Raw genomic sequence first — 24,181 nt, 5'->3', positions numbered from 1 at the left:
GGCGAGGTAGGCTCACCCTGAGGGGATGTCTGCAGGGCCAGGAAGGCCTTGATACCATTATTGTGTAAACATCCCCACTGCTTATCTGATGGAGGAAAAGACGTGTCGCAGAGAAGCCTGTTTTCTTAGACTCTGTCTGTGTGTGGCATGTGTGCGTGTTTCTGTGTGCATGTGTGTGTGTGTGTGTTTGTGTGTGTGTGTGTGCGTGTGTGCATCCGTGTGCTTGTGTGTGTGTGTGTGTGTGTGTGTGTGTGTGTGTGTGTGTGTGTGTGAGAGAGAGAGAGAGAGAGAGAGAGTGTGAGAGTGATTGTGTGTCCCATGGAAAGTGAGAGATTGGAAAGTGGAAAAACTGGACATTTTTATTACATGCAAAATTGTGATACAGGTGCCATTTGCATGGGTGCCATTTGCTACTTTGTATAAATTGCTAAATAAATACATTTTCACGCTTTCTTAGGTTATTGATTCGAAAAGTATGAAAAAAATAAGCTTGGGCTTTCTATTTATGAAAATGAAATATTGACAGGTTGATGGCAGCACTTTACAAGCTCTGGATGACCTTTCAAGGCAACATCACCGAACTGTTAAGATGATGAAAATGGAGTTGGTGGTAATGATCTGTTTGATATGAATGTGTTGTGAAGTTTCCTGCAGAATTTCCCCTGTTCCCTTCTGCCAGGAAAAAGAAGGAGTTGAAGCCGTGTCCGTTGGAGCCATTCTGTCAGACTACCAAAGAGTCCGGGTGGAAAATGTGTAAGCAGACCACTACTTATCTCTACCCTGGCAAACGCCTTTCAATTCTTTATGTTTTACAACTCAACAGAAAGACATAGGTAGCCTGTAGCCTAGTGGCTAAGGGACCTGGGAGGCTCAAGCCCCAGTGTAGCCATCATAAGATCTGCACAGCTGTTGGGCCCTTAACCCTGCATTGTTCATCGATAAATAAATAGCAAATTATTATTATTATTATTATTATTATTATTATTATTATTATATAAGCCCAGCTTTTGCTTCACCAATCAGTTACACTCAGAAATGGGTTGTCAGAGGTGGAAAGTCCATGGGCCAGAAAATAAAAGTCTGCCATCTGTCTTTCGCTCTTTAATTCAGCGAACTGATTTCACTGAACTCCTGACTGAAGAATTGTGGTAATTATGGTAATACAGGTCCACCTCTGGAAATAATATGAGGAGTAGCACTTTTCTGCAGTAGTGCTTAAGGCTCTAGTTTGACACCTGAAGGTTGTGGGGTCCTGTCCCCCAACTGTGCATGCACAAATACAGACTAAATCGCTGAAGCTGACTCATTCAGCTTATAACTCAGTGACATTTAGCACAGGGTTGGATAAACACAGAGCTTATATAAACTGGGCCCAAGATCACACAGTATGTAGAGCGCAGTTATTCTCTGACGGACGTGCAGATGCGACCCCTTGGCCCCGCGTAGCGACGGTCTCTCTCGCTCCGAGCCCCGCGCTGTCAAGCGGCCGGCCTCCACGTCTACCGGCACATTCCGCGACAAGCCCATCTCGTCCGGCGTCCCCCAGCGCCGCGATAGAGCGCCTCGCGTATCAACAAACGGCGCTGTCATCCTCCCATTGTGGCGGCTTCACACCTCCGCCGCCGGTGCGAAAGGAGCGGGCCGGACCCGGGGCCCGTCTCCGATTACCTGCGCTATCTGCGCGCGCGACAGGCGGGGAGCGCGGGGAGAGTGCCATTACCGCTCGTAATTACACATTTGCGTTCGTTTACACACGGCCCCTCGCACAGGGCCTCCCGCGTTCAATGGGGGTCGCGCCGCGAGCCGCGCTAGCGTCTTGCTGGCGGGCGGCCCAGAGAACGAGAGCGCTAATTGCCTTTGAACCGCCGGCGTTCGGCGACAGTCCGGTGCGTGCCCTGCGTGACGACCCCACCCCTTTGCCACCTGTCCCCCAGGTGTACCAGGCTCCGGCTGCAGCCCCTCGCCTACCTGTGGCGCCGCGACCAAGAGGCCCTCCTGGGGGAGATGGTGTCGCGTGACGTCCACGCCCTCATCATCAAAGTGGCGGCTTTCGGTAAGAACGCGGGGGGGGGGGGGCAGCGGTCGAGCAGTCGGCGGCCCCTCCCTCACCCTGCCGTCTCCCGGCAACGCCCGCGCATCTGTCAGGGGGCGGGGCCGGGGGGGGGGGGGGGGGCGTGACATGGGAACGGGGTAAAAACAAAAAAGCCGACAAGCATCAGTCAGGGGCTTCAGACAAACTGTTGAGACTTGCGCCGGGGGGGGGGGGAGCGCCAAAGTTGAGAACAATGGCAAAAGATAACAGGGGAATCTAGCAGTACAAAATGGCCGCAGACGATTACGTGGCACGTCCATGACGCCTGTCAATAACGGCGCACGCCCTCATTGTGTTCGAAGAAAAGACTGCAGGGGTTTTACTTTTGCCTTTCGCATACCTCGAAACACGCGGGGCGTGCAGCTCAGATTAAAATCTCGCATATCTCGTTTAAAGGTTTTAAATGGCTTCACAAGAGGGAGAAAGGTTAATGTATTGTCACCTGTTTTGTGTTCTTGGCCGTTGTGGTGCTTTTGGAAAAAGGTGGATCACGTTACGTGAAGTGCTGAAGCGAGATAGCTTTTTTTGTTGGATGGGTGTGTGAAGATAACTACCTGTATCTACTTAACAATAAAGTTGTTTTCCGTGACAATGAAAGTGATAAATGATAATTGCTCCTTAACAGTTCTTTTTATTCCCAGAGTACTGCAACAATATATCACAATGCAGACACTTTTTTCCCTTGCATTAAAGTGAATGCTTGTTGGGGTAAGCTGTTGAAAGAGAGGTCGAAGTAGAGCAGTGACACATCGCATACAGCGTTGCAGGCTGACGTAAAGATTCTTTGGGTCTTTTGAAGGACATGCCACTTTTATCTTTTGTGAATGGCTTGAATGTTAATTGTGCCTAGTGTTAAACAGCGAAAATGTTTCTCACCACAGACGTTTAACAATGTGCCTTTCTGTGTTTGAAAAAGGAGGCAGAGTGTGCGTAATTATGTTGAATTTCCGGAGTTCATTAGTAAGTACTACTGGTGTCAAGTGCTAAAATCGAAGACAGGTTTTCAATATGACTTCAAACTTTTTCCATTGTGAATTATTGAGAGCGGCGTATTCAAACAGCGCTGTCAATTTACTAGCTTTGCATGTCTTCCAGGGCAGAGCCGGCACTTTTATGGTGGTGGAGAGGTGGGGAGCCCTGCTCTTGTCTTGTGTATTGAGTGCTGGCGAGGCCACACTTTTCTTTGATATGAATGATCATACAGTACATCTTATCTGTCCTATGTGAATGAGGATGAGAAGAGAGATGTAATTATGCTAATAGCTCCTTTTAGCTCACCTTCATCTGGGCACAGAGACAAAGCCTCTTTGTGTCTCACCCAGGAATGTTGCTATCTCTGAACATCGAGAGTCTGGTGAAATTACCCCGAATAATCCCCCCCCCCTACCCTCCCACCACCCCACAAAATCACCTTGCCTCAAAGCCCAGTCAAAGATTGACAGTGCCACCGAGCTTTCAGCCTTTTCTTAAGGCAAAGTCATTTAAAAGCAAATTCTCTGCATTTTTGAAGATTATAATGAGAAAGAAAAGCGACCCCAGGTTTCTGTTTTTTTCCTCCTCCTTCTTTTTTTGGCTACAGGTAAAAGGGTAAGATCTTATCGTCCTTGGTTTCTCACCTGCCCCGAGGCTGATGTAATTAGAAATGAGAGAATTGAATAGTCGGAGTGCTCTGGGGCTATTAGGCACCACTCAAATAATTGCAGCTTTCATTAGAGTGGGTTAAAGCAGTGAGGTGTGTTGTTGTAAGTATTGGGTGACGCCACGCATACCTGGGAGAAGGTTACTTGTACAGACCTCGGGTGGAGATTAGAACAGGCTTTCCAGGTAAAGGGTGACTTTTGCTTTTAAAACAAACGCTCACCACCGCTCCACTCGCTGTTTATTGGCTTACGATGCATCTGAACGACTTATCCCGCTCAACGAGTTTTCTTTCTGACCAGTGCTCTTGGCACGACACGTTTTCATAGTTTGATATGTTGCAGTTCGTTCGGCGCTGACAGACAATAATTAGCAGTGTAATTTGAGTTTGAATACTCTTTTTTACAGTCTGACAAAGACAGCTAAAATTCAGTGTAACTCAATATTGTAATCCTCACAGCCTTTTTTTCCAGTTTATAGTACAACTTCAAAAAGCTAATTAATTCCATTCCTGACGCGTCATACAAAAACAATGTTTTGAAAACAAAAGTGATCTTTTCAGTACCTTGGTAAATTAGGAAGGAATTCATAAACATTTCACAGGTACATATATATTTTCATTAAGAGCTAGTTTATCATATGATGAAGAAGTATTGTAAAAAAGTACTTCAGGAATTGTAAACATAGATATATGGTATAACACATTGAACTTCAATGATCTCCAATGGTCAAAAACATTACAAAAATAAAACCATACAAAAAGGACATGCTGTGTATCTGACTGATTTGAATAGACTGACAAGACATGTTAATATTTTAGTACATTCAATAATGTTATATTCATAAAAATGAGACAAATATGGTTATTTTTCCTCAAATAACCTGGTGTAATATTTATATGTGTATTGAATTAAACCGTAAAGAAACTGTTTCAAGCCAAGAAAGAAAGGAGCAAGTTTGAAGTACTCAGATTTATGGCTTGACAGGAAGTGACCCTGTAATCAGCAGGAAGTGAAGACTCGTTGCCATTCCAGTGGCTCAGGGCATGCACAGTTGTAACAGTTCTGGAATGTTCTGTTGATGTTTGTGGTCTGAAAGGCAGTAAAACATTGTGAGGCATACAATTAAATAACAACTTTGGCCTTGACATTGTTTAATTTCCCTGGCTTTCGTTAAACAGTCTGGGTTTAATGGGGGCACAGTAAAGCTAAGCAGGCTTCCAAGTGTGAAATGAATGTATTACAGTAACCAGAGGTGAATTTGGTTATATTGGGGCTCCCATTCCACCTCGGGCTGTTCTTAGTTACAGCAGTGAACACAGTAACTCCAGCAAATCAGGGCCATTTTCTGATCATCTCTTTTTGCCCTCATAGAAACCTAGAGAGACTATTGTGCTCTTAACTGCAATGCTGATTTCACACACAAGCAATGCTCATTGTGCGAGACAACTGATTATATGGCAGAGATGACCATTGCTACTGCATTATCAATGTATGCAAAAGAGTGAGCCTGATTTAGAATTCGAGTTAGCTTGGTTTTTTGCACTTGGTGCTCTGCATTTTAACAACAGAAGCCGGTCATGCCTGACAAAATGGAAACCTCATCTACAGCCAGTGTATAGTTTTAGGTAGTGGATGAATTTTGCATTATGAGTGAATACCTACAGTGCAGTCCGTAAGTATTTGGACAGTACAATTTCTGTTCTTTTGGCTCTGTACTCCAGCATATTGGATTTGAAATGAAACAATGAATTTAAGGTTAAGGTGCAGACTGTCACATTTAATTTGAGGGTATTTACATTCATATTGGGAGATCCGTGTAGGAATTACTTACTGTTTGTACATTGTACCCCCATTTTAGGGGTCTAAAAGCAATTAGACAGTTGGCTTCTCAACTGTTTCTGAGTAGTCAGTTGTATTCAATCACTTCCTTAGTGCAGGTATAAAAAAAGCTTTCAGTATCTAGTCTTGATTCTAGGCTTTTAGTTGCCTTTGGAGCCTTGTTATTGGTATTTGTCAACATGAGGACCACAGTTGTGCGAATGAAAGTCAAGGAAGCTGTTATGAGGCTGTTAAAATGAGAACAAAACAGTCAGGGACTTAGGCCAAACAATAGGCTGACCAAAACAAATTGCTTGTAACATCATTACGAGAAAGAGAGCAAATGCTTACAGAGTAAGTGCGGTATCTTTGGTTTCCTCGACTAAAGTCTAAGATGCACCACCGTTCGCCCTACTGAACCGAAACACTCAAGTGTGTGCTGTGTACAATGTTCTGAAAATAGATACCTGCCCACTGCACTTACACTTTATTTATAATTCTTTATGTGCATAGGTGATTTCCATAACAGGCCCCTGTTCACAGAGTCCAGATTAGCCACAGTAAACTGAGCTTGTGCTTAAGGGGTATTTAATCACGTTTGAAAGTCAATACGAGAACCTAAGTCGAGCGCAAATTACAGTTATGCCTGTGTAACTGCTTGCATTTTTCTCTAACAAAATCACCGCCATTGTCCTTGGTGTCGGGTAAGGCATTTTATTACGTGTTTTTTTTATTCATGCATTATTCTTGTCAGTGACTGTCAATCCCACTGAGTGTGTAAACAACGCTGGGAAAGTGAGAAGTGCCTCACTGTGACGGCTCAACGGAACGGACATCTCGAGCTGCCTCCAAACCGCTCATACCTGCTGTTTCCACTCTTAATTTGAATTATGGTTGTCATTTGAATGGCTTTAAATCTTCACAATATAGTTAATGTTATTTATTTTTCGGGTCAACTCAGCTTGCTGTTAAATGTAATATGAAATACGTTCTGTGTTTTTGCCGTGGGAAGACTAATTAATTTTTACTGTACGTCATTGAGCTGGTATAGGCTTCCAAAAGCAATATACCTTAATTAACAGGTAGGTTACTCAAGAGATTAAAAGTGCTAAGTCACCTTGGGGCAAGTGTTAATATTTCAGCCGTACATTTAGTGAGATTTAGTCTGTGGTATCATTTGAATATGTTAAATGTCCCTTTTGTGTTATTAAAAATGATAGTGTCATTAATATTTCTATTTATTGCCATTGTCGTATCTCTTAGGACTTGTTCACAGGGGATAAAATCCTTGGAAGACTGAGAGATATACATCTTATGAGGTTATAATTGCACTAGTTTTTATTCATTGGATAAAAAGATTAAATTTCCGATGTGAAAGCATGTAGAATAATCTCCTATTATTCTACATGTGGACTCTGAATTCCAGATAAGGACTCAGACAAATTTGGCATATACCTAAATCTTATCTTCTCGTGTTGTTTTGGCTTTTTCCTCACCTTTAGATTGGGTGATAGCAAATGTTATTGTTTTCAGTAAGGTCTTTGAGTGCATTGTTCAAAGGATGAACTAACTCACCTTCCAGCGGGAAGATGTTTATTTCAAGATTTAAAAGCTAAAATGTTACACATCAAGAATTCAATTTCTTTTCTTTCTGTCTGAAGGCAGGGATTAAAGCCAAGCTGTCAGGTGTGTGTCAGATCTTAAGAATATCCATGAATGGCTGATATTTCACCACCGGTATTATCTCAAATCTTTCTTTTTATAATTTAGCTTTATGCATGAGGTAGGACAAAGAATCAACTAAAAGCAATAGTACTTTCAATTAAGCAGGCAGATCATTCTGAGCTTTTTTCTTTCCTTCTTACATTCACTTCATGAAGTGGGGAACGTGAAAAATTCCTTTGTGCTTCAGTAATTGCTTGAGATTTGCAGGTCTAACAAGAACTTTGAAACGATTATAAATTGAGAACATCTTTCTTTAGTTATACATTGGCTTAAAAAGGGCTTGAAGGGTTTAAAAAGAACAGAAGGTTCTGTTTTTGTGTGTTATTTTTTATTTTTTTTACAGTTTATTGTATGCTATAAATAAAGTGAGCATTGAAATGCTTTTCACAGAAAATGCAAATCGTAATTCGCTTTTATTTATTTATTTGTGTATTTATTTATTTATTTATTTAGTGTCTGTTCTAGCTTGACACTTCCAAGAAGTCGTTTGCGGATTGCGAGGCCTGAAATGAATTTCCTTGTCGTCGTTCTGTCAGTTTGAAAGTTCACTGAATTTAATTGCAGTTTTATAGGATAATACATGATCGAATCCTTTTAAAGGCGAGACATTCTTTTTGTTACACGGAACCCCATTTCTCCGAAATGCACAGAACCTGTCCTTGGAGGCAGACAAATGGCCGCTTGGAGTGGGATTATTTGGGCTTAATGCGGCATAATGAGAGCAGGTAATTGGGTTTAGGTCAGGTTGTAAAACAGGTTGAGAAGAAAAGGGATGTGATGATCATGTAAATGAGAGTAGAGTCAGGCCACGTAATGGCGGATGAGAACACTGCCTTCATTGTGGTTGTTGGACGAAAGTGAACTTTTGAATTCCGTTTCATTCCAGTAAGCACGACTTGTGCTGCTGTTATCAGTGCACGGTTTATTTTATGCTTATATGAATTTACAGCAATTAAAGGATTTGTAGAGCTATTTGTCGCATGTAAGTAAAGGCATCAGAAGAATGAAGGGCTTTTTTCATTTGTCATTTTGGTTCCAGCTCTCCTTCAGGCTGAGATGGTTACTTCTGTTTGTTTTTCCACGGTTGGCTACTCACTGAATTGTAAAATAATAACAGTGTAGATACACATATTATCGTGAATTTAATGGAACCAACCTTTAAAATAGATAAAAATAGATACTGGGGAGATCCTAGAATAGTTCCTCATATGTACATATCCTCCAGCAGAAGTCATTGCCCTCTACATTTGCGTTTAGCGGTTGGGGGATGGGCTGGGGTTAATATCAAGCAGAATGATGGGGCTTAACTAAAGGAGAAAGTCTTTAAGTTGGTACGGTATTATACTTAAGTTGACACGGTATTATACTTCCTGGATTCTGAAGCCTATTGTCATATGCTATGCATTGACAATTTTAATAAATCCTTTAATCACCATAAATTCATATAAATGCACGTCATCCGTGTGCAGATTACAGTGGCAGAGGGTGTAGCTGCACTCCACACCCATACGCTGTTGCATTGAATTCTTAGATTCGCTGGCTGGTAAGCGATGAGCACATGTTGTGGATTTGCAGTAGCAGGGTTAGCTAACTGTCAATTGTTTTTTTAACTACCTGGAATTGACGTTCAGTAGGCAATGGATTCAGTTGAACACATAGACAAAAATATATTGTATTGTTCAGGTTACCATCCTCCCCAGCTACATACAGAGTCGTTACTTTGTTGGCAACACAAGATTCTTAGACATTTCTACATAAAATAAAAATTGGTTTTTAAGTAAATGTACAAAAGAATTCTAAATTTGGAGTTGGCATTTTGATATTAAATTAAACTTCTGTGGACCTGAGCTTCCATTTCCCTTAAAATAACATTTCCTCTGTGATGATACCTGACTCATCTGAAACAAATGAGCTAATCAGATATCTCTAAAAATAAAAATAAATTGTTGTATAGTACTCACTAGACATTGGGCTTGGCATTGTTTTAAGGGAAAATATGAATGTGAAATTTGTATTTAATACCAAACTAGATTTAAGTCGAAATTCTGCTCACTAACACTGAACATACTGCTCACATTACATTGTATACTTTTTTCAGAATCAGAATCAGAATCACTTTATTCGCCAAGTAGTTTACACACACAAGGAATTTGCTGTGGTTAGTGGGTGCATGCAGACAACATAAAGAATAATACTCCACTGGCATTGTTATTTGTCTCACATTTTTTTTACTATGTTACAGTTTTTGTATTCTGTATTTGAACAATTTAAACATTACCAAACTCACCAAGCATGGGGGTCTACCTTTCCTGGCATTGCCCGGTCAAGCCCCCTGGTGTTATCGGAGCTGTGCCACCTCCCTCCTCCTAAAGTTCACATTTTGTATAATATTTTATTTAAGCAAATGAACTTAATGAACATATTAAAAATCAACATCCTTAAAGCAAATTGAGCCATTAAAATTAGTTAAAAGGCATGACTAATTAAAAAGGATATTAAAGTGAATTGAATTTTAATGCCTTTTCCTTATTACCTTTGTATAGGGTTAAGATGAAAAGATGTCAAGATTAGATATTCTCACACTAATTAAGTCTGGCGCTCCCCTGGGTGGAGGGGGCTCCCTCTTTCTCCTCCTCCCATCTCTCTCTCCCCCACCCCGCCCCCCCTCCACCCCTCTCGCAGTTCAAACCCATTTGAACTCAGTTTTGAATTACTTCTCATGATAACTTGAAACATATTTCATGAGACCTGTTCCCCCAGGGGCAGGCGGTTAAGACATCGACCTTTGGGGTTTTCACCAAAAAAAAAAAAGAGAAAAAAATAATCAGTCTTTTCGCTGAAATAGTTTTTCTTGTTTTATAAAGGAAAAAAACTGTGTGCTAGGAAGTGTTTTCTCACATTCTTGGTGCTGAGAAGTTGTGGGCTGTCATCGTCTCTTTCAGACCTGCAGGTGTCGTTGAGGTTTGGCTCTGTGGCCATTCAGTCGGTTTGTTGTCGCGGTCACAAACAATCAATGAAAAGAGGAGCGTGACGTAATGTACTCGGTCAAGGCTAAATTTCTCACGCCAGCGTCATAACTCTGAAAATGAATGCCGTTGCTGTATTGAACACTGTGTACGCACCAGCTTCCAACAGTTGTCTTTTGTCAGTCACGAAATTCAGTGTGTTTCTAATTATATACACATTATTTCAGTGCTTTATTTGTAATCTAGTTGTGTGCAGAGAGAGTGCAGTGCTGTATTTCTGAGCTATAAAACGCTCTGAGCGTAGGTCTGTGAGGGAACCCCTTAAGAGAATGTGTTTTGAATCAGAGGAACTGTAAATTATCTTTGTGAGGTCCTTTGACTGGGTTCATGTCTGGTACTGCATGTTCAGTTTTGTGCTGTGCATTTTCACGATTTTGCAAAATGGATATTGTCAAGCTCCAACGTGATACACATTTGAAATCATATTTTTGTTGGGGAAACTTACTCTATATTAGAGTGCAGCCCAAGATGCCCTTGAGTGTTTCTTGTATTTTATTGTTATAAAGAAAAACATCTTCTGTAGATGCATACAGTCTGTCACAGCAGGTGAAGCGGCTGCTGTTTGTGTTCCGTAATGGCAGTCAGTGATTGTGGCCTTGTCAGTCTAATAGCGCTCCATTTCAGCCCATTGTGTCTGGGGGAGGCTTGAGAGCAGTGTTTAGTTCTGCATAGCTAGTCAACGGAGCATCTCTGCTCTCCACTTTAGTGGCAGTTGTTCAACAGACAGGATTGTACATCTGCACGTTAGGACTTAAGAATGAATAAACAGGAAGAAGCCTTGTTTTTTGTGTAGTTTATTTTTGTTTAATAGCTTATCTAATCACTTGCAGCAGGTAATACCATAAGTATCCGGGGTGTAAACAAGAGGGGTATGCTGTTTGTATGAAGACCAGATTGTCTGAATTATTTAGGGAAAGTTTAAGAGGCTGTAGCGAAATCAGGATTTGTTTCCCCGGTGATGCACCGGAAACAGGCACTACACACGGCACGAGTGGAACATCCAGGATTGGTGCTGATACGACAACAGGTTAACAAAACTGCGTGCAGTTAGCCTTGCAATCAAGTGCCGTGATGCGAATGTATCCAATGACTATTAACTCTTTGAAGAGCTGGCCTTTTGGAAGATTCTTTCCAATATTCTCACAAAATTAGTGTTGTACAACTCCATGGCTTTAAATGACCAGTTGCCTGTTACATCAGCATTACACCGTTTGTTTAAGAACATTGTGATCGCATATGTGTGTTCTTGCACCATAAAGGGTTAATGCAGAGGGAGCTTGTTTTCTTGTCATTGCTATGCAGCTATGCGTTCCAGGTCACGGTTTGGGGGTCAGGGTTAGCGTCTCTGCTGTGTGTGTGGCTCGGGGAGTAGTCTGTGAATTTGCAGCCAGGGCCAGCGGTCATGTGCGCCGGCCTGGCCTCTCTGAAGGGCAGCCTGGAGGAAGCGGAGTCGGCTCCTCTGTGCCAGCTTCGCGTTCCTGCAAATATCTGTAGGCACTGAGTCACTTCCACGCGCCGTTTAAAGCAGAAGATAAATAAACAGGATTTTTCCAGTTTACATTCGCCGAGGAACAAACTGGCGCTCGCTTTTTAGCGCGGAGCTGAGCTGAAAACTGCTAACCTTAAGCAAAGGGGATCTGTGTACACAATTTGCGATGTCAAATAAATAGATTGTGAGCCAAGCTACGTGTCTTTTGTGCGAGAGATTAAAATCCTCCCCGACCTGTCATGTCCAATCACTGCTTTCCGTCTCTCGTGAGATCCTCCATTTTATGTTGTCTTCCTGGCAGGTCTGGATCCTGAGAAACATTTAGGGAGGACTCTGGGGGAAATGGAGCCCTATCTCAAACAGGTGGGACGGAGCGTCACTCAGAAACCTGACCTCTGACCTTTACGTGTTTCATAATCATATTACTGTTATGGAAATCACATTACAGAATGTGTGAATCTGTGACACGGTCACCCATAATTCCCAGGCCACGTATGGCGTGGTCAATATAAGATTTTGAACAAGAACAAATTGTACTGTATAAGGGGGAATTCCTGCTCTTTATGAATAATGGGAATGGGCTTATGGGAATGGAGTCAAATAAGTAATATTGTGGATTTAACCTCATGTAGTCAAGTGCCATCTTATATATGAAATAAATGGTTACATTCACTTTTTCATTATATGAAAACACAGTAAGCAAAGAAGGTGTTCTCCATGTGTTTATTCTTTTGACAGCTCTCGAAGAAGTACGGAGTCCATGTTTGTGGTGAAGGAGGAGAATATGAAACGTTTACATTGGACTGTCCTCTGTTTAAGAAGAAAATTGTAATGTAGGTGATGCACTGAATTCGTTCTGCTTGTTATGTTTTGGCTAAAGCAGTAGCTGTGTTCTGTCAGTGTGGTATGAAGCCCTGGATCTGTTGGTAAGTAAGTAAGTAAGTATTGCTGGATTTAGACAGCAATTGTACTGAACTACAGTTGTGTATAACAACACTGTTGTTGTTGTGTCTAATCTGGCATGTTTTGTCTGTATTGTCATTTTACTACACCTACAACATGGATTGCCCCTTGTGGATAATCTTTTTTCTTTTTTATTGAATTGAATTGTTGCTCCTTGACATTGAGAGCAAGTGCCACACACCATAAAGACCCAGCTTTCAAACATAGATGGTTGTGCTACTCGACATAACTAACTAATTACTGGGAATAAGGGAGTTTTTCGGGAAAGTAAAAGTTTGTTTAGTATTTCCGATCGTGGGAGAAATGCCCTTTATCTCTCAGGATTAGTGTTGATCGGTGTTGATTCTGTCGACTGCAGAGACTCCATGGAAACCGTGATCCATTCCGCAGACGCTTTTGCTCCGGTCGGGTACCTGCGGTTCTCGAAGATGCATCTGGAAGAGAAAACGAGCGTAAGTTCCGTCGCGTCGCTCTCAATGACGTTCACAATGCGGTCGTTCGGGTTATTTATACTGTCCCTGCTATGTGGTGAGGGAGTACTCTTTTCCACATGCTCGCCGTGGAAACAGAGATTCACGTTGCAGCTGTATACTGATGGAGCTCTTGGGGGTTTTTTTCTATCCCCGCTCGCCCCGCTTAGACGTCTGCAATATTCACCCGTGCCTGGAACCAGGCCCTGCTTAATAAACATGTCTGATCGTATTAGGGCCCGTTGTGTGCAGGTAGGTGGAGGGACCTCCCGGGCTTCGCGGCTACACCCAGATCGCTGTCATTAGAGAAAGCCAATGAAAAGGTTATTCTGGCCCCACAGACAGAGCACGCTGCCTTCTGATTGGCCTGTGCCAATTTGGGCCAAATTAAGATCCCATTCCGTTTATATTTTTTCATTCGCCACTGTTCCCCACTGTGTGTCTGTTGTGGAATCTGGAACAGCATTTGAAGAGATTCCCAGTAATAATTCCATCGGATTTTATTTGTTCTGCTTTGATACCGAGAACAAGGATTTGGATGCCACAATATTATGAATAATCGTAACAGTGAAATATCAACTGAAAAGTCACTCTTGAATATCCTGTCCAAATGTAAATAAAAATACAAATTCAGTACAGTTACCCTCCTTGTTATGTGTGTGATATATATCCTGTCGTTTGGCAGTTTGTGCTCTGCCAGGGTAGGAGTGCATGAGAAACTCACGTGGGCTGTGTGAACCTGCCGTGCTAGCGCAGTGTGATGCGCGCGGGTAACTGCAGGCACTGCAGGCAAACTTTGCCCTGCGAGATGTGCACTGGAAACGGTAGCCTGTAAACAGGGTGACCCAGTTCAGTCCAGTTACATTGTGCTTTGGCACATCTGAAGTTGGATGAATGCTGGAGGTACTGTGGGGCTTTGCGTACACTGGTGAGATTTAGTCCAGGCTAAAGTCCACACACCTTTAAGGATAGCCCTGTTCTACTGACTCCTGTTTTCCTGGGTGGTGGTACGTCCAGCTGAAACACTGGTGAAATCCTGACCTCACCTTTGCTGGCTGTGGTGGAGCAGTCCCAGGGCCTGATGGCTGATTGGCCGTAGCCCTCCATTAGCAGGAAATGCTGCCCTCATAAGCAGTGACTGTAAGAGTTCAGGTGGTGGACTGCATGCAGAAGCCCATCAACGGACATGTACGCTAATCTCAAAATGGTTGCTCAACATGGACAAGACGGGCCTACAAACCCAAAGTGGATGAAAAACGGAAATAAGGCAAAAACTGAAAATACTGCATTTCTCGCTACACGCTCTTTCAGACATGGGTGGGAAAGCCTGTATGGCCTCTGAAATGGCTCCTGTTTATATGCTTGAACCTTATTTTCTGAGGCATTCACTCACTTAATTACAGCGGAAAGGAACAAACATTAAACACTGTTATTTTAAATTCCAAATTTCAGGTCCAGAGGTGATTCCTAAATGTTTACACATCATTAAACCTTAATTATGAAAATATGTCACTGCCATTTACTTTATGTTGTTTTAAATAACTACTTTTTGATTATATAAGGTTTCTAAGTTAACTGTAGAGAAACAGGGCAAAGTAGTTCAGCAGGAAATATATTACAAATCAAATAAACAAAACAGTCAAGATTCTTTTGTGACATTCTTGTCTTTTACAGCGTGCATTTCTGTAGATGTAATTATTCATCCTTCAAAAACATCTACATTTAAACGCTGAAACGCATTAATGCGACAAAATGCCCATACATTTTCCCAGCTGAATATATTCAGAGAAAAATAGTGAAATTGAAAGTAATTGCTGAAATATGATTAGCTCATCTCCGTCAGGTAAGTACATTTATCGCATCGTAGAACGGTTTACACATGGGGAAACGTGACTATTGACTGACCTTCCGAAAAAATACATTAAAAATCCAGCAACTGCCAAAAGAGGCCATTGAGATACTGTAGGCTACAATGTCAGTGACCAGGGAGGCCAGACACTGTTATATTTGGACTGTGGTTTGCCTGTATTAGTGATACATAGACGGGTGACTGACACAGAAGTCATATTTTCAGCCATTTGGCAAAATAGCAAAAGCTTAAATGAAATCTCCAAGTGCTCGGGCAAGATTTCTGGTTTGAATACGTTGCTGAGATCAAAGGCGATTGGTTAGGAAGGCAGGTAGTAAAACCTTTTTATTCAGTTCATGTGGAATTCTCTGTGGAGAACATGGCCTGTCATACGAATGGAATGCACTGCTGCATCAAAAGGAATTCTCAGTAAAATAAGGATTTATAGAGTTATTTCCTCGAAACGAGCGTGCCTTGCTCTTAAGCACTTCCTGTTGCGAGCGGTGTTGTCAGTTGGACTGAACCCGAGGCTGTGATTGACGACGCAGTAGTAAAGAAGTTAGAGCGCTGAGTGCGTGGGGAGGCGGGCAGCTGGTCCATCTGCTTTTAAAAGCATTATCGTGCTCCAGGTCACCAGATTTCCCCCTAATTGGATTTGTTGACCAGTGAGTAATGTTAGAGAAGAATACACCTTAAGGAAGCCAAAACGTCTGTCCGAGGAGTTCACACAGGGAGAGAGGAAGGGAGAGAAATGCATACTGGGTAAATCTACAGCTGTGGTGCATGTATGATTATATTCAAACTATTTTAAGGCAGGGATTTTAAAACTTTTATGATCCAGGGACTAGCACCCAGGTTCAAAGGCATTCAGGGGACTCCCGTCATAAATTAAAAAGGGTTATATTGGAAAAAAAGTTTTTTATAGTTTTAACTATTTTCCATAGTCATTGTGGTCATGTCAGGTGTGGTCAGGGATCCCGGACAGTACCTTCAAGGACCCCCAATGACCTCCTGTTGAAAACCCAGTTTAAGGGACAATGCACAGTCCCTCCTATTTCAATGTCATAACAGGGATTTCTAACACAATCTGCCTTTCAAAATGCCACTGTACCAGACATGGCCTCATTTACATTTGAGTACTGAAAACAGAGACACACAAACGGTCGTCTAACAGTTATATAATGGTGAATTGGTGATGGTGCAGAAATGTATTCAGTATGTGGTTAATAATACACGGACAACCTGTATGTGTGTATCAAAAATGAATTGTTAAGATACAACTAACTGATGAATGTTCAGTTCCATAAATGTGAATGTCCCACACAGAAGCTAATCTAGGTTTTCCATTGATATAACCTAGCTGTTATAGTTTAAGCAGAGGCTCGCCCCGCCCTTGTAATGTAAGCGAATGCTTTCTACAGTCCAAAGCACACAAACGCAGCATATTCGCAGGAGGGAGAGAGCAGAGGCCTGATGCGGAGCTGCTTGGGAGCGTGTTGGGTCGCAGTGGGCTGCAGCCTGTGGCAGGGCTGGGTAGGGGGGGGGGGGGGGGGGGGGAGGCGATGGTGGAGAAAGCGTAGCCCATAGCTCTGGTCCCTCCAGGCCCGGACCCTGCAGGCTCCCCCCCCCCACCCCCCCCCCCCACCCCACACCAGGCAGGGAGGCGCAGGGAGGCGCGGGGAGATCCCCCAGCCAGGGCCAGGGATCCAGGGGAGCACCTCCCCTCAACAGCCGTCCGAAACACTGTCCGTCACGGTGACAGATCGGCGCCGACACCACCACTAGAGGAAACGGCAGCGAGCAGGGTGCAGACCGCGCGTCATTCGCCCTGAGTTAATGGTAGCCAAGCTATTTTTTTTTATATCGCAAAGAGGACCGAGGTATAATTAATTTGATTATCATACGGGCAAATACAGTTGACAGCGGAAGATTAAAGAAAAATTCAATATTTATTAAAAAATGTACCACACATGGAAGAGCTTGAGTGTTTTTCCCGCATGCCCGCGAGGACGGTTTATTTAAAAAGAAAAGGCAATCAAGCAAAAAATAAAATAATACATGAATAATACGCAGGTCTGGTAAATTCCCAAGCATGTCAAAAACAAGTCAGACATTTTGAGTGATGCCTGAAATGATTAAATTTACAGTATCGGAAAGAAGCGCATCTCTCCGAGTAACTTATGAATATCACAGCGTGTTGTTCTATTTTCATTCACCTCCGAGTCGTTTATCTTTGGACGCGTCAAAGCAGAGTGACACGGCGTCGCGGCGTTACCGAAACGCTAATTTTATAATCCCTCTTTTGTTTCGTGTGTTATTTTCTTTGCTGACTCTCCGCTCATTTTATTCCCTGTTGTAGAGCTCTGCTTCGCCCCTCGATAGCTGTCCTTGCCTGAAATCCATTGACGAGATGACTGAAGAGCGAGTATATGCTGATGAGCACGGCTCCCAGGGAGAAGCCGCATCGCTTCCTGACCTTCCGTGTCACAGCGACTGTGGTGAGAGGGTTTTTCCGCTGGATGGTCTTCAAGCCCAATATTTTACATAGAGCTTTCGCCTTGTAGCGGTTTTGTCGAATTTGTTTTCATTTGTGTCGACTAATAGTCTGCAGCGTGTTCGCACTGCTGTGAAAATACAAGAATATTTTGTCATTTTGGAAGTGTGTAGTATATTATATAATTTTACCGTACGTAGTATCAGTGTATGCGATATTTCATTGAACAAAAACTGTCATGTACTATTCCAGTAAATATGTCAAAATGAAAAAGTAAGTAAAAAGTATCGAAAGAATCAGTAGCTGAATGATTTAGTATAGGACTCTTCATAAATCTTTAAAGGAATGCTATATAGTTGGGATGGTGTTCTGGGCATAGGGAAATAATTATGTGATCTTTATTTTATACCCATTAGACAGCGATAGCGGACAGTGTCCTTCAATGTCACTCATGGGTATTTTTCCCCTTGTTCTGTGTGTACTCCTCAAAGAGCTTCTTACCTCGTGTTCAGCCAGAACAGCCCTGGGGTATCAGTGGCTCTGTGGCATCTCTGGGCCTCAGTGTGACCAACCAGACATCCAGAACCAAACGAGGCAAGCGTTTGCACTGCTGCAAGGTATGCTGGGAAAATATGCGGTGGACCAGGGTTTAGCATGCGTCTTAGAGGTGCCTACACTCGGAAACCAAAGACACGATTTCCAAGTCTCTTTCCGCACGCAAGATTGCGGTATCTCGCAGTTGCATGGGAATTTAAATAATCCATCTTCACACCAGTCAGACTAGAATGACATATTTCACAGACTGAGGAAGGGAGAGCGTGGGGTTACTTTTTACGACAGCAGAATGAGAAAAAGATGTTGCCTCAAATGAAGCTTCTAACCCTTCTCAGCACTTTAAAACAGACGACTCTGAAACCGGGAAAAGCCCCCTCGTTCAGAATTCACTTTCGTATCTCCTTGTTGTGTTAGCAAAACGCACGGTTAGACGTAGATTGGGGATTAGACGGCGCTCTTTATTCCGGAACTTTCCTTTAAAGTGGGAGGAGAAGAGCGAGAGTGTCAGGGGCCCCCGTCCTTCTGAAAGGCAGGGCCCCGACTGTAAAACCAGGACAGACACTTCAAATTACCAGCGAGAGGAGTGAAACCGTTTCTTCAAAAACACACACTGGGAGGCCCTCGTTTCGCCTGCAGAACTTGTAAAGCGCGTGCTTTAACGGGGCCGTCTTTCTCTCCGGAAAAAGAGAGAGAGAGAGAGGAGCCAAAGATGAAAAGCATATTTAATGTTTATCATCTTATTTCGCTGCATAGGCTGCTCGGCGCAGAGACAATATTAAACGAGTTAATATTTAATGAACAACCTCTTTGTCTGGCGCAACCCGTGTGAAGCGCAATGAAACGCCAGTGTCTGTGAAGAGAGAAAAAACAAACTTGATCCCTTATCTAACCGCGGTAAGGAAAGAGGCTTCGCACCGAAAACCACATCTGTCCTTTTTGTCTCTGTATGAGAAACGGTGTCCTTCCCCATTACTGTCTCTCTAGCGAGTGTAATTGTTGTATATTATGGGAAAAAAATAGCTCAATAAACATTTTTCAATATTACACTTCTGTCACTGCGGTTTGTCAGAAATCAATATCGCCTATTGGAAAATAATGTGTATTTTGGGCAAAGCCGAATCTCGATGTTGGCTCCAGAGATGAGTGCAATTGACTTTTTTGGAATGGATTTTGTTTTTAGGTTCAGGGTTATTGGCAGTATTGGGAATAGGTGGAATTGGTTGCAGGGATATGCTCTGATGCGATTTTCTCTCTGCAGATGAAGTGCAGAAGAGGGGTTTGGGGTTGAAGCACATCGTCCTGGTTCACCTGTATGTGCAGAGCATGGAGAGCTTCAGCTCAGTGAACGCGGTGTACCAGTCCTACTTTGGGTTGAATCCCCCCGCCAGGTATTGTCAAATTAACATCTAATCAAGAGCAAATTACACAACTTAATATCCCTATATCCCTCCCTGTCTGAATCACTGCATTTACCTGAAAATACATATATTTACTGTTGATTACATTGTATTGTGCCTGCAACCAGTGGGACTTTGGTTCTAATCCTAGTAAGTCTGAACATTGAGTATAGCAGCATTGGTAGGTTCTAGAATAATTAGAGTGGTGTTAACATTCTATTTTGTCTGCGACCAATGGGAGCTTGGTTCTAATCGTAGTTAGCCTGAACATTGAGTATAGTTAAGAAGACACAGCATCATATCTGTAGGGTAAAAAATATTTGGGTTGCCTGAAATGTGATTATGTAACGTATTGCATTTTTGGTAACCAGAGAAGTGAAGAGATGAATAATCTATATATAAAAGGGCCTAGTGAAGGGTTATGATGTGGGCAGTGTGGGGCAGGCTGATACCACTGTGGTCACAGTCTTCTCATGTTCCAAACCCTGCAGAGTGTGTGTGGAGGCACCCCTACCCAAGGGACAGCTGCTTCAGATGGACTGTCTCCTCCACGACTGGATCGGAACCGCACCCGATGACACCTCCCGCCACAAGCAGGCCATGCACGTGCAGAGCCTGTCCCACTGGGCCCCAGCCAACATCGGCCCCTACAGCCAGGCCTTCAAGGTACGGACCGTGGCCCCTGGGGGCACGTCCAGTGCTCGGGGGTATGGGGCAGAACCTCAGCTGAGAGGCGGCCCAAAAATGGAAGAAAATAAAATCGCTAGTCTGTTCCGCTGTGCGGAGAGGTCAAAGCGTACAACTGTCTATAACTGTCAGTCACAACATTGGCAGCCATTTTGGGTATGAACCACAAGTTCTCATGACTGTAGGATTAGGACATCATTTCCTGTGTGAGGCAATACTTAACAATCCACCCAAAGAGGTCACGCTGCCTGACTCGTGTCAGTAAATGTCCCCAAGTATAACGTGTAAGATTTACTGTAAGTAAGGAAAAGGTTTGTCATGAATAAAGATGGCTGAGAAGTAAATAGCACAGATGGCATTCGTGAGAATGCAGAGTAGGGCCAGCCTCGTGATGAATATGCAGCGCTTCCTGCACTGACCTTGTGAGCATGGGGAGAATAAAGATGCACTCCCTATCACCGAACACTGTGCTCCCTTTATGTGCCCAAACCTTGCACTGGCACTGCGGTGAGAGAGCGGTAAAGAAAGATCACTGCCTTTATGTCCTGCTTTTCAGCTGTGTGCGTTAATGTGTATGTGTATGTGTGTGTGTGTGTGTGTGTGTGTGTGTGTGTGTGTGTGTGTGCATTAATGTGTATATGTATGTCTGTGTGTGTGTATGTGTGTGCGTGTGCATATCTGCATGTGTGTATGTGTGCGCGTGTATGTTTCTGTGCATATGTGCGTGCGTGCATTTATGTGTGTGTATATGTGGGAGCGTACTACATGTAAACGTGTGTAAATGTGTGTGTGTGTCTGACAGAGAGAGACCGTGCGTGTGTATGCGTGTGCACCCATGCATGTGTGTGCATGTTTGTGTTCCACAGAGAGATGGAAAAAACATGTATGGGGGATTTTTTTTAGCTAATCTCTGTTTAATACAAAAGCAAATAGCTAATGCAACTCCAAAGGAGACCGCAAGAGCCGGCAGTGTGGTGGCGTGTGTGGGGAGGCTGTGTTTACACTCAGGAATGGGATTACATTCGCCAGGTTACTGTCAGCGGTACGAACGTCCGTCCCGTCTCCACCGGCCTGGGCCCCGAGCCGCAGTAAAACACTCATATCTGACACTGAGTAGATTGCATTTCCTCTCCCGATGTGGCCCTCTTCCTTTTATTCTGTCTCATAAATAAAAAAGATCTTATGCCGTGGAAAAAGGATTTGAAATTTAGCCATTCAGATAACAGTAAACGTTTCCTTCTTAAAAATCCGGCGCGTCTCGGAGGCGAATCGATCTTCTCGAGTGCCCGCCAACGAGTTTCCGTTATTCCCCGAACATTATTGTCTCTCCTTCGGTGCTGAGTTTTACACGCTCAGGCAGTTTACTCCTCACCTGCTATATGGTGCCGCTGAGCTAGCGACCCTGGTCTTATCTCTCCATTCACATCCTCCCTGGTCTCATACGGTCTTGATGGCCTACTTTATATGACATACACTCCATATGCTGGAGGTATCTGCCATATAACTGCCTTCCCCAATGTGAAAGACTTGGGAAATAATCCCATTAAAGCAAATTAGGAGGGGCCTGAATTATTTAGAAAGGTTCAATCTTTTCATTCTTCCCTTTTTCCTCAAATTTCAGCGGAATATATCAGTATGTCAGTAAGGTCATCACACCGCCTTTGTTGAAGTAAAAATCATGTTGGTTTGTCATCTGAAAGACAGCAGCACGGTCTTCTGTTTCTTCACTGACAACACAGGGAAACTGAGATAAGTCAGACTGTGATTTGTTGCTACTGGGTTCAGATATACAAGATGTCGGGATGGACATGACAGGCGTTTTATACCTGGCTGTCTAACTAGGTGTCTTTCGGTTTTCTCCGAGTACGATATCTTACCGTTCGGCATGTTGAACTCTCCAGGCTGATAACCGGGTGATGTAAATTATATTTTGGACGGATTCTTATTTCTGTTTTCTTGTCAGTTTCCAGATTTTATTTTTTATTTTTTAAACATATTTCTGAATCTTTTATTTATTTTGTGTAATCAGTTCATATGTGGCTGGCAATCTATGAGGTTTTTGTATTAGCATAGCTAGGATAATGTCATAAAGACAATACATTGAATGTGTATGCCGTACGTAGCTAAAGTCGGGACCATGCAGTTTTTTTTCTGCAAAATTTGGTCCTTTTGAAAATGAATTTCTTTCGTAATTGCATTATTTTTCTGATCCTGTTTCCCCCCTCCTATCAGCAGCTCTCTGTGCTTTTTAACCACTGCAGGATTCTGTTCTTCACTCCGCTTCTGTCTTCCTTGTTTCTCTCACACGTCTGCGTGTCTCCCTTTGTTAGCGCGCCGCGCGCGTTAGCTTTGAAAGCTTCCCTTTGCTCCCCCGTCTTCAGCGTCTTCCTGCAGCCCGTATTCAGTGAAGTAGAACTTACCGACCTTTGATCTCCAACCTGTGACCTTTTGTAACCTCCCCAGAGACGCACCTTTGTGGCAGTACCTGTGCCTTTCCATGCGCGGTATTTAATGTTATGTTCTCCGTGCGTTCAGCTCTTCTATTCCCTGCGTGATGCCTTTCATAGTCAAGCCCTTTTTTTGTCACCTATAGTATTTAAATGTGCTCCTATATCCAGTATAAAGTTATAGTCTGTGGTATAGCGTAGTTAGAGAAAGTCCCACTGTATTAAAATACTTTTTTTAAAGAAACACTGTTGAATGTATTCTTGATTACAGCGAAGCGCAGTACCCCTGGGAAATTTGGTTTGGAATTGTGTTTGCTGATCAGGTTGCGAAAGGGGTGCTGGGGAGGCGGTGGGGGGGGGGCTTGGGTGGGAGGCGACCCTTCTTTCCCCCCCCTAATTGGCGGTGGCAGCCGTTATTGTGGAATCCTGACGCGCGCTCACAATTGGATTTGCAGTGGATTTTGAAAATTGTCAAAGTGGACTCTTACACAGTGGGGAAAGTGAATCTGACGTTTGCAATTAGCGTCAGGCCGGGAGCGGCCCTGCCGCTACGCCGAAATTTAAATAATCTTCTTACGGGGGTTAAATGTATTAAAACAATGAGGTGGACTGTTGTTGACCCTCTTGTTAGGGAGTTCAAGGGTCGGGTTAAACCGCTCCTGCCCCCAACCCCTGCCTGGCCACGACTGAACAACGAGATCCATGCAGAGAAAAAATGATGTTTTTCCCAGTTTGGCAGTGAATCTCCACTGGAGAACCTGTAGAAGCAGAGGGTTTCAGGCTACTGCGGGGAATTGCCTTTTCCACACAAAAATAAAATAAAATCTTGCAATTAGAGCGCCGTTTATATTATCCTCTCTGAACACATAACTGCTGTGAAGACAGACAGACAGACAGACAGACAGATGTACGTGCGAGTCTCTTCCTCCCGAATTATTCGCCAACAAACAGCCAATGGAAGCCGCATCCGGCGAATTATCAGAGGGAGATAATTAGCTAGAAAGCACAGCGTGGAAAGCTTCAGGGAGGCCAGGAGGGTCTTATTCAGGGGGGCGCAGTGTGTACAGATTAATTAGGACGTTTAACTTCATTTTTAATACAACAAAATTAATCCCATAAAAATTAGTGATCTCAGCGGAGCGGGCTGTCAGCGCCTGACGGTCCCTCTTTGGCATAATCTATTAAAACGCCACTTTTATCTCGCCTCGCCCCTGTCAAATTTTGTGGATTTTTTCATAAACACTGCCTATACTTCATAAATGTCTCAATTTTCTAGTCTATTAACATTACTTCAAAAGCAGTTGATAAAAGAGTAGGGCACGCATGAAATAATACACTAATAACAGGAAGTGCTGCAGGCTAGAGCAGTGGGGAGAGCCGGCAGAAGAGACATTATCAGCCCTAATAAAAGTACAAATGATCATTTTCAATAATAGGGGGCGAAAAACAGCGCGCTCGTAAACGAGCCCGTGATAAATGAAGCTCTGCTTTCAGCTCATCGGCCGCGCTGGAGAATCTCAATCCACTCG

General features: G+C 43.2%; 1 protein-coding gene across 3 annotated transcripts in view; it reads left to right on the top strand.

Moving 5' to 3' along the window:
• Nucleotides 1–24,181, top strand: part of dph6 (diphthamine biosynthesis 6) — a 70,261-nt gene that overhangs the window by 20,431 nt on the left and 25,649 nt on the right. For all 3 annotated transcript variants that reach the window (XM_061246988.1, XM_061246995.1, XM_061247001.1), the window contains exons 4-12: nucleotides 680–753; nucleotides 1,935–2,053; nucleotides 12,092–12,153; nucleotides 12,529–12,623; nucleotides 13,112–13,205; nucleotides 17,432–17,570; nucleotides 18,058–18,183; nucleotides 19,380–19,509; nucleotides 20,010–20,184. In XM_061246988.1, the coding sequence (XP_061102972.1) occupies nucleotides 680–753; nucleotides 1,935–2,053; nucleotides 12,092–12,153; nucleotides 12,529–12,623; nucleotides 13,112–13,205; nucleotides 17,432–17,570; nucleotides 18,058–18,183; nucleotides 19,380–19,509; nucleotides 20,010–20,184 (1,014 nt within the window). The remainder of the gene's footprint in view (nucleotides 1–679; nucleotides 754–1,934; nucleotides 2,054–12,091; nucleotides 12,154–12,528; nucleotides 12,624–13,111; nucleotides 13,206–17,431; nucleotides 17,571–18,057; nucleotides 18,184–19,379; nucleotides 19,510–20,009; nucleotides 20,185–24,181) is intronic.

Source organism: Conger conger, chromosome 1 (assembly GCF_963514075.1).
Source record: "Conger conger chromosome 1, fConCon1.1, whole genome shotgun sequence".
NCBI lineage: Eukaryota > Metazoa > Chordata > Actinopteri > Anguilliformes > Congridae > Conger > Conger conger.
The sequence above is the reverse complement of the archived record's forward strand: the minus strand, read 5'-3'. Positions and strand labels throughout refer to the sequence as shown.